At 44.9% G+C, this 15,294-nt stretch overlaps 1 protein-coding gene across 1 annotated transcript in view; it reads left to right on the forward strand.

Annotated features, from left to right (window-relative positions):
- TMC2 (transmembrane channel like 2) overlaps window positions 1-5,119 on the forward strand; it is a 31,975-nt gene extending 26,856 nt beyond the window's left edge. The window contains exons 18-20 of the mRNA XM_051789216.1: window positions 1,449-1,527; window positions 3,647-3,767; window positions 4,869-5,119. Coding sequence (XP_051645176.1) covers window positions 1,449-1,527; window positions 3,647-3,767; window positions 4,869-5,119 — 451 coding nt within the window. The remainder of the gene's footprint in view (window positions 1-1,448; window positions 1,528-3,646; window positions 3,768-4,868) is intronic.
- Window positions 5,120-15,294: the final 10,175 nt, after the last annotated feature.

The following is a 15,294-nucleotide window of genomic DNA, read 5'->3' on the forward strand; positions in this document are numbered from 1 at the left end:
ATGGCTTTGAACAGCCAGCTCTAGTTATCTTTATGAAAACAAGGGTGCTCCAGGTGCTTACATCCTGGCTAGTCACAAAAAAAATGGCAGGGCAGTTGCAAAGCCCTGATTAAAAAGTAATATTTTCTAGGCAATGAGCTTAATAACACAGAAGAAATAAAACTACCACATCTTTACAGAAGAACAAAAAAAAACAATTTTCAAGAGGACAGAGAGCCCAGTTCACCAGGACTGAGTTTTGAGGTAATGCTAGGTAAAAGGAAGCAAATGTGTTTCCTCTAGACAGACCCCTGTAAAAAGACTCAAGAAAGGTCATCCTAAGTACCCCTTCCTGATCTCCCACCTGGAAACTAATATGCCAGTACATGATGTCTTGCTGGGCTTAGAGACATGCACTCTGTTGATGAAATCCTGGAGTCTGGTTTGAGGATGCTGAATCTGGGCTGAAGCCACACAATCAGGTTATGAATTGTCAGAAAACCTTTTTTTCCCTATCTTTTTTTTTCCCCCTTTTATATAAGAATTTTCTACTTTATTTAAAAAAAATACCAGCTACAGTGGTGAACTGAACAGCTGGTACTTTTCCTGGGAATGGCTTGAGCCACTGAGCACATGATTTTTATACTTTAGAAAAATAAAAGCACTCTAAAAAAAAATCATGGAGACATTTTTTACTACCAAAATATTACTTGCTGGTGTCAGAGGTGGTGAGACAGACACAGACACTTAGGCATGTTTTAAAACACAACCCTCCCTGCATGCCAAAGACTGGCAGCCAGCATGCGCTCTCCCACCCCCGCTTGCCTTTCAGCTTCCTCCAGCTTGGCTTGGTTTTCCCCTGGTTTTGGCATGTCCTTTTTGGAGAAGAAGGGATTGAAACAAAAGCCAGTGGCTCTGCTCCAACCTGGCTTTTGCTTGCCCTCGATTCTTGTCTTTGCTCACTCTCAAGGGTCCCTTCTGGGGATACAGGATGCAACTGGTTCTGGCAAAGGGGGAAGGAGGACTGTTCCTTGAGCACTGCTTTTCAGGAGAGGCTTCAGGCCCTGTTCTGCTACTATTTCCTGAGTTTCCTGTTTTTTTCCTAAGGTCTCTCTCTGTGTTACCTGGTGCCTGTTCAATTTCAAGGCTGGTGCCTGGTTTCACCAGGACTGCTGGAAAGGAAGTGAAGGGAGACCGTGGTTATCCAAGGTGGAGGCAGGAGGGTAGGGTTGTCATTTTTCTTCTGTTTGAGCAGAACTGAGCTACTGGATGGGCTCAGCGCATCTCAGTTGACCATGCCCCAAGGCAGCCTGAATTTTTCCTAAGCCTTGAGCCTCTAAAAGCAGTTTGGAGATAGCTGGTGGGAAAACTAGGTATTAGAAGGTAAGCAAAAAATTAAATGTTCCCTCCTGGTGAAACTTTCTCTCTCTCCTGATCCTGTCACTACAGCAACATGTTTCTTTTTCTAGCCTTGCCATCTATTACCTAAATTCCGTGTCTGAAGCGTATCAGCGAGCCAATGCAGAGCTGAAGAAGAAAATGCAAATGGTAAGTATTGATCTGGCAAAGTCATCCTTGAAATACATCTTTCAATTCTGATGTGTAACATATACTTTTAAATTACTCTTCACTTCTGAATACATTGGTGACAGAAGAAAAAGACATATTTTATGCTTGTTCAGTCCCCTCTGATGGCATTTAATGGCTAACTGCAAAGAATGGTCACATCCCATAATAGGCTGCCATTTCATACATCAAAACTACAGTTCATTTTCCCGTAAACTGCGCTTTCCACCTACAAAAATAAGTTACTTCGAAATTTGAGCAATGCTTTGGTGCCTGAGATTTCCCAGGGACAATGATAAGCCTATCAAAACTACAGCCAGATTTTGTACAAGTTGAAAAGCAATGAGCCATAAATAACAACATGGCAATAACAATATTTTTTACCAGTAATTCTCAAAACACCTTACAAAGGAGGCTGGCATCTGTCTCTGCTGTGCAAATAGGAAAAGTAAGGTACAGACAAATGCAATGACTTGAATTAGCAGGGTAGGATTTGGACCTCATGGTATCCAGAACTGTGAGAGGTTGTAATATGTAGAGGACTATAACACAGAGAATCCTGAACTAATATGAACAAGGTCTGGCAGCAGAACACCTGCAAAAGCACAACTTTGCTCAGAGAACAATTCTCAGTGAGAAACAGCAAAGGTGTTCTGGTACCAGGGCTTGTACTGGTCTGGCAGTTTCCTCCGGAGCTTTCCTGGTGCTGTTTGGTATGACATAGATGTGCCCAAACTACCAAGCCTTGCCTCAGGAGAGGATGTGATGTCATCAAATGTTATCAGCCATTTTACCAGCACAGGGCAGGCTGCAAACCAAAGAAGCAGTGCCACATAAAGCAAAACATTGCATAAAGCAGAGACTGGTGCAACATTAAAAGTGAGGATGTGAGCACTGAGAAATGAGACTCCGAAAATTACATTCAAATGCTCAAATCCAAAATTGATCACTCGTGCATACGGTTTAAAATAAGTGCCTTGGTGCAAAGGGCATCCTCAAATATTGCAAGAGTTGAACACGTGCTGCAGCACACTCGGACTTAAGGGCACTTGGTCTGTGATCAGGGTTTAAGGGACCACAAAACAAGGCCCATGTGCTACCCAAAGGAACAGAAACACCTCAAGACAAAGACCTGCCTTTACATATCCTTGTCCCACAGGCACCTGTAGGTTTGCTGAGACAGCCAAGCCAGGCAAGAGGAGAGGTACACAGCAGAGCAGGGGAAAGGAAGGGTATTGGCACAGCCCTGCTGCTCAGGGAGAGAGGAATGAGAGCTGCCTGTTCATGGCAGGGATAGTTAGCAGTTGGAGCCCAGTAGAGACACCCATGTGATGACCTGCTGAGCTCAGAGAGACCTGTCGTGGCTGTCCCCAAAGTCTGCCAGGTTTGCCAAGTGGATGAAGGCTGCTCTGTGGGTTGGGACCACTCAGCTGTAGCAAGGCCATGAGCTGCCCTGCATTCCATGGCTCCAGTACACAAAAACTTGCATTGGCAAATACCTCTTTTGGGGCGAGAGATGGAGCTGGAGTGGAGTCCATCCAAAGTTTCTCACTGCATAAGAGAGGGTAGCCTCTCCTTTCCCTTTCCAGTATGTTTGTTCTGAGCAGAAACAGGTTATTTTCTTCCTTCTACCATCCAGAAGAAAATCTTCTGAAGACATAAATACATACAAGTGAAACCAAAGACAGCCCTATAGCCCATCCCCGTGTTGCCATACCCTCCTCCTCTTCCTTTGGCGTTTATCCCTGACACTCTCTCTCACAAGAGCTCCACATTTCAAATAAACCAAAACGACAGAGAGGATAGATTGGAAGTCGCAGAAACATGCACAGTCTGGTAGACCTAAGCCATGTTATGAGGAAGTGCTTTGTCCTAACAGGAGCAGAGCCATTCCTTCCCAGGCTCTCATCCCCCTACCTGGGACATACTTCCTTTCCCAAAAACACTTGGTCACTGGACAAAGATTCATCCCCTTGAACTTTGCAAAGAGTTTGCATTCATACCAACAAACACTTAGCCAGGCCAACCATGGCACCAGGTCACCATTTCACAGATTACATCTGCAGTTTTAAACTAAACCCAACGTTTGTTATTGATGCAGCAACGCGAAGAGGAGAAAAACAAAAGAAACAACAAAGCCACCACCAACCCCATGCTGCAAGATCTGGAGGATTTACTTACACCAAGTACGAAGACTGAAAGTCACCCCAACCAAGAAGAAGGTAAAACACAGTGTCCCCTCAATACTTCTGAAAAGGCTCATGTAGCACCAAAATGATGGGGTAGGATTGAGAAACTGGAGGGATACACATTTGCAAGCTATTAGATGAGCATAACTAGCATAGATTTTTTTCATTCACAGAAGTCCACCTGCGAATAGACACCCAGTAAGGGGACTTGTTAGATTGTGTCTCACACAGGCTTATCACAGTGTAGAAATCATAATCCAAAGTTATAATTCACATCTCAGCTATTAACCATGCTGGTCATGAAACCAGCAATTTATTCTGGGAACAATGCTTAAACTCCAGTGTTTTTTCTGGGCTGATGAGTTGAGTCAGGCACAGACTTTTTTCTGAGTTGAGGTTTTCATTGGAAAATTCATCATGAATGAGACAGAAGCTTTTCACAGAAGTGCATTGGTCTTAGGGCAAATAAATGCATGCTGTAAACTCTGCTGTGGGGGTCCAAAAATGCAGGAGGAGGCATCGGGATCTGGGCACTTTCGAGGAAAATGGATCCTCCAGGCTCAGTCTCAACCAGTCACTTCCTGACTGGCAGACCTCCTGCTCTCATTTGTAAGAAACATGTGAAAGATTTTAATTCTATCTTGATAAAGATGAGGAAAGCAGACTAGTGCCACCATTAGTGGCATTAGCACCACTAGTGCTTGCATTAAATGGGCTGAGATGAGCTGGAAAGTTTAGAGTAACCCAACACAGACTCCCCTCAGAGCAGACCCAGGGCAATCATTTAGATTGAAATAGTGCTGGCAGTGTTTCAGGTGCACTGAAACTAAAGACTAAAATCAGCAGTTAGCCATGACCACCCCATGACTCGAAGTGTACCAGCATGGCTGGTAGGATTATCATGTCTTAGAAATGCATCAGTAAGAACCTGCAAAAATGGCTTGGGCAGAAGAGACATGTACTGGCTGTTGGCTGGGGCTGAATGGTCTTACTTGTGGTTTCTTCTCTCAGATGCCCAAACACAAATCCCCAGACACTCTGGTTATTGCACACAGAAGAAAGAGCAGCCACTGGGGAGAGGACAAAAGGCAGTGTTTGCTCTCAAGAAAATAACATTCATAATCTTTGCTCTAGAAAAGAAAATGGAGTCTCCTGATAGAACCAGCCCTGTCAGGAAACCAGGCAGAGGAGCAGTCCCGGATGGCAGCCCCATGACTGGTGGGAGAGGAGCAGCATTCACCCCACCATCACACGTGTTTGTGACACAGCCACTGACACCAGGTGTCTGGGCACCGTATCCTGGCCAGCCCAGGCCACGGGGGCACCCACTGGGACTAGTCCCTGGAAGAGGGAGAGGGCAGCCACGCTACTTACAGGCTGCTTAATAAGCTCAGCAATGCTTCTCCCATCTGACATTAAAATAGAGGTGCTGCATGAACTGCTGTAGTTTTAGGAGGAAATTATTATTGCATGTTGCACATCCACTCGTGATGGTCTCTTATCTATCCAACACTACCTAATAGAGATTTGTTTAGACACTTAGTAGTACTTTGGATTTGTAACCTCCAAAGGCTGCGCTGATTTTGATCGCAAAGGAAACGGGAGGCAGCCAGAATGAAAATCAGCTGTGGCCCTGCTACACTGTTACACACAGGACGCAGCCCTGCGGCCACTAACAGCAGCACTAACAGTGGTGGGCTCGCTGTGTGGAACAACTGCCTGTCAGTCCTTCCAAAGGCTTCTTTAATTAATAAAAGTGGTGTGAGTTTACCTGTCGTTTCAATAGAGGTGGTTTGGAGGTTTTTTTGCTGTCCTTCTACTTGAGGAATTAAGTATTCTTCAAAAAAGTGAGTGTCCCAGTCCAGCTGCAAGCCAGTTGCTACTAGGAGTAGAGGACTCCTATTAAACCAGCAGAGCAGGAGGTTTTGTCAGCTGCATTTGTGATAGCTTTTCTCCAGTCTACCTGCTCCAAACTTTCATATTTTTGTTTCAATCTCACCACCACTTTCTCTGGGTTCCTCTTTTCATAGTCTGTTGACAGCAGCTTGTACCACTATTTCAATCCCTGGATAGGATTCCTAGTCTAGCAACACCACCCAGCACAACTGAGAGACTAACAGTGTTTTGGCCTAGTGTCTGATTATAACCACTTAGAAATTCCTGGTGCAATTTCAGAATTCTATATCCACAGGACTTCCCAAAACCTGTGGCAGAGCTTCTCTGGGCTGACCTACTCTTTTACACCTACAGTTTCTTCTTGTTGTTTACACAAACCCTCCTTGATCTAAGGTAGCTTAGATCAACATCTGTTGTTCTTCTTAAAATTGCTATAAAAAATGAACTTCTTCAGTAAAACCAAATCCATAACCATAGCTAGTAAAAATTCCACTAAAGTTGGAATATTTGGATTTAAATGTTCTCACTTTGAATTTTTCCACTAAACGCCACAAATCTTGTCATATATGCTATGATCAGGACAGCAAACTCAGTAAACTATTTCTCCTCTATAGCTTGACAGAGCACAGAGCATTTGACCTTCAGCCTGGGAACATCCATCTTCAAGGAGCTGGGCAAAAGAGTCCAGTTAAGTCAGATATAAGGCAGGTTGAAACAAATATTCAGTTTTTCAGGTCCAAAACAACAAAAGTATTTAGGCATCTGATTCCTCATAGGAATTATGAGATTCAATATTGTGCTGTGCTTATCTGTTGATAGAGATCTAGCTTGTTTGTTGATGTCTGTGCTTTATAAAAGAGACCAGAGCCCTGGAGAAGTACTTCCAGAAAATACAAGCAAGGGGTAAATAAAAGGAAAATTGAGAAATTCTTCAAAAAATAAATAATTGCATTGTGCTTTCAAATAGAGAGGAGTCAATGTCTTATTTCAAGAATTAGCTGTTTCTGGTGCACATCTCGAAGTTGGTTTGTCTGTTCCCAGGCACACTGCTATGGTCAGGACTGGTTGTTCTCCCAGGGCCTCCACGAGAAAAACTGCTCAGCAGATTTATTTCCTAGCCTTGGAAGGACATTTCTCTGAGCTGGGTCTCATAGATAAGGTCTTGTCTTGCCTCTTTGCTGTGAGAGTTGCTGATGCAACACAGCTGTGGTGACCTCTCTTGCCATCTCTGTCCGCAGAGATGCCCAGTCACTCTGCTGGAAAAAGTCAGACAAGAGAAGACCTTTTTCAGGAGACAGAAGCTGTGGCCCCCCATCCTTCTTTGCAGGTGTCCATATTGGTCAGAAAGTGCTGGGGGAAGGTGCTGCCAGCCTGCTAATCCAGAAGGATGTCACAGAAACAATACAGTGCCCTTATTTTAGCCCAGCTGGTCTGCCCTGAACACTCTAGTATCTGGGAATGGTTGAATAACAAGGAATAGGACTTGCCTCCTCTGCGCTTCTCAGATCATACTGAAAAATCATTCGGAAAGGGGAGAATGTGGCTTCAAATCTCACTCATCTCTGCTATAAAACAGAAAGAGATTGGAAATGTGTGTGCATACATATGTGCATATGTGGAAGAAAATTAAAGTAGGAATATAAGGGCAATAGGAAACATTATGAAGAAGCCATAAGGAACTCAGACAGGTTTTGACAACTGAAGAAGCAGAGGCAGACTTAGACCAGATGAGTAACTACTACAGAATTTGGATGCTCTCCGAATCAGGCCCCTGACTCAGACCTGCAATAACATTGAACATTACAAAGCACTTTGTCATCTCTGGAGCACACAACTGCCCGTTAGCTAATTAATCTTTCAAGGTTTGCTTATCTCTAATTATAATGCATTGATCAATGTGTTTTGCAAGCTCAGAGACTACAGGATAGGAGAGTGATAGTATCAGCTGAACAATTTCTACAGACCAGTGGCAACTCTTCCCTAACTCCTCTGTTAGAGCACAACAGTTGCAAATGGTAAAAATTCCAACCCTCAGTCCTTGTATTGACTGAAAAGATTATTTGTCTCTTGGAGTTTTGAATCCATTTACCAGTTACTCACATGCAACTGAAGGTTAAACTCCACAAAGTCATTGGAATATTCAGTAGAGTTTGGTTTCATCCCTGTTTTTCTATTGTTAGGAACAGCAATAAGCTCTTGTCTGAGAACTCAGCATTAATTTCCAACCTCCCAACATTTGTTGAAAGACTGTATCTATCCCAAGCTTCCTCCAGGGCTCAGTCTAACTTCAAGGGCAAAGACAAAAGAAAAAAGCTCAGTTGTGAGTACTGGGAGCCTCCTAGTAACATCTCACACAGAGAAAAGTTTGCATTTATATATGACTGGAAAAGCCCTCTGCATTGCAAATTTTACCATCTTGTATTGCCACTAGATCAAACGCTGCATTCAAAAGGTTTTGGTAAAAACCAAGGAAATACCTAAGCTTAATTATTTTTCTTCTCACCAAAGGTTTGTTTTTAAACAGGCAGCTCTTGTGGGCATGTTTTTAGTTTGCATGGCCAGACAGAGCATCTGCTCAGTGTTACTGATGAACAGGAATTTCAACAAAATAAAAAATAATTTTTAAAGGGCAATTTTACAAAACACATGTGGTTAAACATGAGCTGTGAAAGGAAAGACAACATGTACACTTCTCTTGGGGTAAAAAATGCCATTCAACCATTTCTACCATAATGTGTTCAGCCATAGTATGAGACAAACTGCTCTGTACTTGCAATGAACATAAAATAGTAGACACCACTAAACAGGTTTTCTCATAAAGCCAGAAAAGAATGCAAAGAACACACTGATTTTGTATTCAGTACCAAGGCACCCTGACTTCTCCAAAGCAGAAAAATCAGCTTTTGCTCTAGAAGGAGAATAAGTTCCTTTCAAAAGAAAACCTTGAAACGTCTGAGCTTGTATTCTCAGGTAGTTTATATGAAGCTTTCCAAGGAGAGAAAGGGAAACAAGCACTGCATGCCACTACCATGGAGAGCATAACCTCCCTCACTCCAAACAAGCAGTCAAGATCATCTTGAGCCCTCTTTCATCCTCTGCTCCTATAGCCGACCCTGCACTGTGACAAAACCATTTATCACACATTCTGAACCTTCACGGACATAGGATTGTCACCTTGCTTGAAAATCTGAGCTAAGGAAGTCTCATGAGTAATCCACCTCCTTTCTTCTTCAGAATCTTCACTGTTTTTCACTGCACAGCACTGTTCATGGTAGGAGGAGAGGGTTTCCTCATACCAGCTAACAAACCAGAGCTTTGGGGATGGATTTTTAGTTTCTTTCAGGGATGTCATGTGGACATCTAAGATAAAGAAACCTCTTAGCTACAAAGAAGCTCCATATACTGCAAGAGCCACTGTAGGGGCAGGGGTCACAAGCTGCACAGGCTCTAGCATCCGCTGAGACCTACCCTGAGAAACTTATGCTGATGAATCGAGGTGAGGAAGACAGCAAAAAAAAAAAAAAAGCCATTTCACCACACCCAGAGAAAATTCCTGATGATGGAAACTGGTATTTTTGTAGCTTATCCTGCCCCACGAGATATGCTGCTCAGCATGCCTGGCTGGGTGGGGGCTCTGCCAGTGCCAGTCTGGGAATGTCTGCCTTCCAGGAACTGAACAAAGGGGTCCAGTTAGGTCAGACCTGAAGAAGACTGGAAAAGGATTCCGCTTTAAAGATCTAACCCAACAAAAGCATTTAAGCATCTGATTCCTCACAGGAATGTGCTGTGCTTATTTGTAGAGACTTAGCCCACTTGTTGATGTCTGTGCTTTTAAAGGAGACCACAGCCCTGGAGAAGTACTTCCAGGAGATACAAGGGAGAGACTTCAGAATTTCAGAAATAAAAGGAGACTTCAGAATTCCTTCAAAATTAAATAATTGCATTTTGCTTTCAAATACAGAAAATTCAGTGGGTTATTTCTAGAAATAGCTGCCCCACTAAAAGGTGGGCATTCCCAGGCTGGCACTGGCAGAAGCCCAGCAAGGCAGGGGTTCTGCTGGTGGCAGGAGCAGCAGAGTGGCTTCCATGCTGGTGAAGATGCACTAAGACTCTAATGTCCTGTGGGCCCCTGAGTTGCCCCGAGCAGGCCATGGGTACAGCAGGTCACCCACCTTCCTGCACTCCAGCATGTTCAGGCCTCTCTCCACAACCATATATCAGGTGCTTTTGCTGCCACCAAAGCAGGTCAGATGGGAACCTCTGAAGCCTGACCCCACTGCCTCTCTAAACCACATCGTTTCAAAGCAGTGATGTCCTGATCAAAAAAAAAAGAAAAAAAGAAAAAAAAGAAAAAAGAAGAAAGAAAGAAAGAAAGAAAAAAGAAAAAAAAAGAAAAAAAGGGGAAAAAAAGAAAAAAAAGGGGAAAAAAAAGAAAAAAAGGGAAAAAAAAAGAAAAAAAGAGAAGTTTTTGCCAAAAGGTTTTAAAGAGTGATTCCCCCCCACCCCATTTTGATTAATTCTGCATGCAATGTTATCAGCTCTCCAGCCTGACAGCTGTGGGGATTTTTTTTTTTCCTCTTTCTCATGGTTTTCCTGCTGCTTGCCTAAGCCCTGAGGCAGCAGCTTGTCCTTTGGCAGGTGGCAGCCCGGCTTCATCTGCAGCCAAGGCTTTATCACTCACAAATGCTCAGATACAGTTTTCCCCTGGGGAAAAAAGCAACTCCGAAAACCAAGGATTTCTAGGTCCTGGCCCATTTCTCACACAACATAGTCATCAATGCTGAATCAGAATTCAGCATTGTTTTAAATGGACCATACCAACACAGTGCTGTGCCGTGTCAAGCTAATATAGGGAGGCTTGGCTTTGCTGCAATCATAGGACCCAACTCCCTGGGATCCCCTTCAATTCAGCCATCTATAAACATCCAAATCCAGTTGTGAACATTGTCTCTAAATCTTAAACTGGCACCACGTGGTGCTACTCAGGGAATATCCACCTTCTCCACGTGCTCAGCAAACACAGGCCACTAGGCTCCCACACGTCGGGAGGCAGTGTATGCACATATCCACACAGGCACTGAGATAAAGATGAGTGAATTTTAAAATGTTTCAGAATTGATAATATTTTCTCCACCGCTCCTTCATGACTGATGGCAAAACTAGAATGCAGAGAGAAAAAGAGATTTCTCTGTGGCTGGTGCTCCAAGCATGCAGGTGGAGGGAGGTGAGCTGACAGCCACCCAGGGATGGATGGACAGATGCTATTTGCCAGCAGCAAAAGCTTTGTGTGCATCAGCATCCAACCCCAATGAAAAGACCCAATGGACAAAAGTCACCTGAAGGTGGCAACAGGAGAGGGCCAACCACAGAGGGTCTTCTCCACCTCCTGGGGACCAGACCCAGGCAGGAGAGCAGCGGTTGGACAGGAGAGCCCCCTGTGCTGAGCTCAGTTCTGCTCCCTGGAGGCTCATGCCTAAGGAAACCGGAGTGGGATTTAGCATCATTTAACCCAGCTCACAGATCTGGGAAATTGGGAGGGTTTGGTCCCAGGCGTAGCAAGCAGGTAGGTTAGAAATTCAGCAGCTCTGCACCCACCTTAAGGCTGGCATGGGAGTAAGGATACACTGCACCCAACACTGCTACATACAGGCAATGAAAAAGCTTTGCAAGGAAACAGCTGCAGAATATAAAAGCAGCAGAGCTTCCCTGGTGGGAACCAAGCAATGCTTGCTGAAGCTGCCAATGTCATTTCTGTCCAGGAAATGTGGGAGGGAGAAAAAATAACTTCAGCTCGGTTGAAAATAAAATGAAAACAACCATAGTGGCATAGCACTGTTACCTGGACTGCTTGAGGATGGGCAAACTATCACAGTGATCAAGCGTGCAGATCAGGTTAGTAGGAGGTGGAACTTTATTTAAATGGTGTTACTAACTCATTTTTCTGGGGAACAGCAGCTGCAGAAACATCCCAAGCAGCTGTGTCCTTCTCCCTTCTCCATTCTCCCTCTGTCAAAGCAAAGCTGTTTGGGGGAACCAAGGCTTCTCCTGTAAAAGCCTGCAGATCCAAACCTTCCTCTAATTAAGAAACATTTCACACACAGGAGATTTTTGGGGGGTTTTTAGATAGCAGCAAAGTAAATAATTCAGTGACTTGGCAGATGTTTAGGAACTTCAAAATATGCAGATTTATTTATATAAGGTACCTGGAGGGCTCAAGGCCAGGTGAAGAGAAAAAAACTCCATCACTATAGTAAAAACCATGCCTTCTTCATTAGCCAGAGCACTTTGGCACATTATCTACAGTGGCTTGGGCACAGCAGCACAAAGACTGCCTGAACATGACGTGGAGCTTCACTGTGACCGCAGCAGCACTGCTGCAGCTTGCAGATCCCACAGCTCCATCAGCAGATGCTGCAGTGTGGAAACAGCCCCAAGGCCAGGGCTGCAGGAGTTTTGCTGAGGGCCCCGGCAAACTGAGCTTCTGCTCCCCATGAAGCCCAGCAGTTGATGGAGGAAAAGGCTGCAGAAGCATTTTGACACTGCATTCACAAATATAACTAATGAACCACTGCTAAGTTTTCCCTCACGAGTGGCTGCAGCTCTGCCTGGGAAACACTCCACAGCTTCTGCTCAACTTTCCACACCTCTGGCATCATCCCCTCGTGGGATGGGGTTGTGCCACAGCAACAGAGAGCCAGCAGTGGGGAAACTTCAGTCTTAGTATTGCCTGAAGCATTGCCCCATGGACAAAACCAGTTCTCTCATGCACAAGTGGTGGAAATCTGCTGTAACACATCTCCAGGGACAGTCCAGTATCAGGTACATGCCCTTTCAGCACTTTATGTCCTCCCTGATGCCAGTAACATGGAGGGTAAGTAGAATTTAAAGAACTTTGGCTGGCTCTGAGGAGCTAATGCAGTCATGCTGGAACAGGACAAGTCACCACCTGGGTATGCAACATTACCACAGTGCCACTGAAGCCAAGTAGCGTATTTGAAGTGGTTATCCACCAAATAACCAAAACCATCACACTGTCAGGGATGAACCAGACACAGATTGCTCACAGTATTCCTCTAACTCAAACTCCAGGAGAAAAAACAAATATCCATCTAAAAATAATGGGAGGGGCAACAGGGTTTTTGGGCTGGACTTCGGCCCAGCGAGCAGGCAAAGCTCTTATCTCTCCATTGCCACTCCAATAAGAAACACAGTGAGACTTCACAAGCACAACCTGACCCTCCTCCTTCCAACCCACCCCACAGCTACCACCCCCTCAGCACCCCCTTCCCAGGGAGGGGCAGCCCCGGCTCTTCCACCGACCACCAAACCACGCACATCTCAGCCTGGTGCTGATTCAAGCTCTTTAGTCACAGGTTCATTTACTAATTGCATTTCAGACTGTTATCTTCCTGGGTGAAGGGGAGTGGCCGTTGACAGTCACAAGATGCCCAACAGCAGGTGCCCCTTTTCTGCCACAATCAAACCTCGAGTTCAGAGGAAGGAATATAGAATGCAAGGCAAATCCTCCACAAGTAACATCTGTTTAAAACTATTTGCAGTAACCACAGTAACCACTTATCCCAAAGCTACCCAGCACCAAAGAGGCAGGATGTGGGAGCTCTGCAGCACCAAAGTGCATCCTAGACAGCCTCCATTAAATCTCACCTAACCAGGAATATGTACCAAGCACACATTTGCCACAGGGGTCCCTATAGTACCAGCAAAATATTGCCTGAGCAGCTATCACAACTGCTAAACTCACCCTCGCCTTGGCAAGCAAAGATGCTCATGCTGTTCCCTTCTGGCCTACGTTGCCCCATGGCACACACTCATTGCTCCCCTCTGTACTTTGTGTTGCAATTACCTTAACAGCAGAAGAGCCCCAAACATAAGCAACTACAAAGCCACAGTCCCAGAAGACAGCAGAGTCTTTCAGCAGCCCTCACATCCCAGAACAAACATGGGGTCACACGTGCACACTCAGCCTTTCTCAGACCAGCCAGCTAAAAGATGCTCTGTTCTAACACAGTGCCTACCAAAGGGACACAAGAAGGGAAGGTCAATCCACTATTCTCACAGTGGTAGAAGATTTAAAATAAAAATTAAATAAATGCAGAGGCTTGACACTTACCTGAACAGAGCAACCTCCATCTCTCAGATGCCAGGGGAGCAGAGCCAGCACAGACCACAACAGAATGGCTCCAAAGAGCGCTCATCCCACCTGGGCACCACACAGCATTAATAACTTGCAGCATTTTAAATCACAAGTCTCAGATTTGACATCTTCATGAAGTTCCTGTTTCATGGTACGGTTTGAGAACTCCCAGTTCTCATTTTGAAACAATAAACACAAACACATGCCTTTCACAGAATGAAAATATAATTTAAAACAAGGAGCAGGAGCAGGAGCAGCATACAAATCAAGGAGAAATCCAAGACATGCTTAGGCAAACAAAATTAAGACTTAGAGTTTACCTCAAAAGTTTTCAAAGGATTGAACCCTTGAAATGAGAAAAACTAGTTGTTAGACTTCTCAGCCTTACTGAAAGAGTTGACGGAGAACTACTGGCTGCTTACAGCACTTGGACAAAACGGATTTGCCTCACAAAACCAAGAAGAAAAGCCGACAGCATGCTCACTCCTACCCCACAGCAGTTCTTGCAAGCAAAGGGTAGGAGACACTTCAGCCCCTGGCAATTGGGGCTGGTAAAACCTTATCCAGCTGGGAGCAGGAATGTGGCTTAAAGGAGCCTCTAACAGCAAAATAAAAAAAACACAGCCTGATTTTTTTATATATAAGCAAAGCCAACAGGTGTAGTAAAGTGTATACTTGTGAGCTTTGGGAGTACTAGGGAGATGTCACTCTAGAAAAAGCTGGAAGCAATAAGCCAAAAAGGACAAATGAGCTAGAAAGCTTCCAACATATCTTCGACTAGGAGCACTTGCAGCCAGCAGCATTCCACACTTGCTCCCTTAGGGAAATGAAAAACAGGATCAAGGTTTGCAGCTGAGCACGGAGGCAACAAGTTTAACACTCAAACACATATAGAAAAACAGCAGGGTATTAAAAAAAATGTATTATGGCCCCTCTGAGAGGGCATCATTCTGCTGCAGGGAAGTAAAAAAGCCAGGTCAGTACTTTCCCTTCCCCGGTGCCCGCTCTGTCCAGTTCTCCTGCGTCAGTGCCAGCAGCAGCCGAAACGCGGACAAACCAGGAATTACAGCCCCACCTATTGGAGACTGGGAAATGATCCACACCCTCCTATTTTGCAGCTGGGCAACCCACCACCATCATCCTCCCGACATCTGCCAGGTGGAAGGGATGCTCGCGCGTTTGTTTGCCTGCTCCTAGAAAGCCGCTTCCCTTAACGTGCCCACGTATGAGAGTGGCAAAAGGCTGGTATTGTCATCCCGATCTAGCTCAGACCCAAAAAGCATATATCCACACTATCTCCTTCACTCTCGGCATCCCCCGGCTCTCCAGAGGTGAGGGGCAAACAGCCTCTGGAACCAGTTTCTTGGACAATGCTAACAAATTTAGCATTCCAGGTAAGAACTAGGGCTTCACAGCAGCTTTCCAGACTGTACGGCTGCACCCTGACACTTCCAGCCACAGCATAGGAATGAGCAGTGCTGAGATGCCCTGTTATGGCAAAATCTTCTC

The sequence above is a fragment of the Manacus candei genome, unplaced genomic scaffold, assembly GCF_025592945.1.
Source record: "Manacus candei isolate 608988 ecotype Guabito, Panama unplaced genomic scaffold, ASM2559294v1 h1tg000026l, whole genome shotgun sequence".
NCBI classification, from domain to species: Eukaryota; Metazoa; Chordata; class Aves; order Passeriformes; family Pipridae; genus Manacus; species Manacus candei.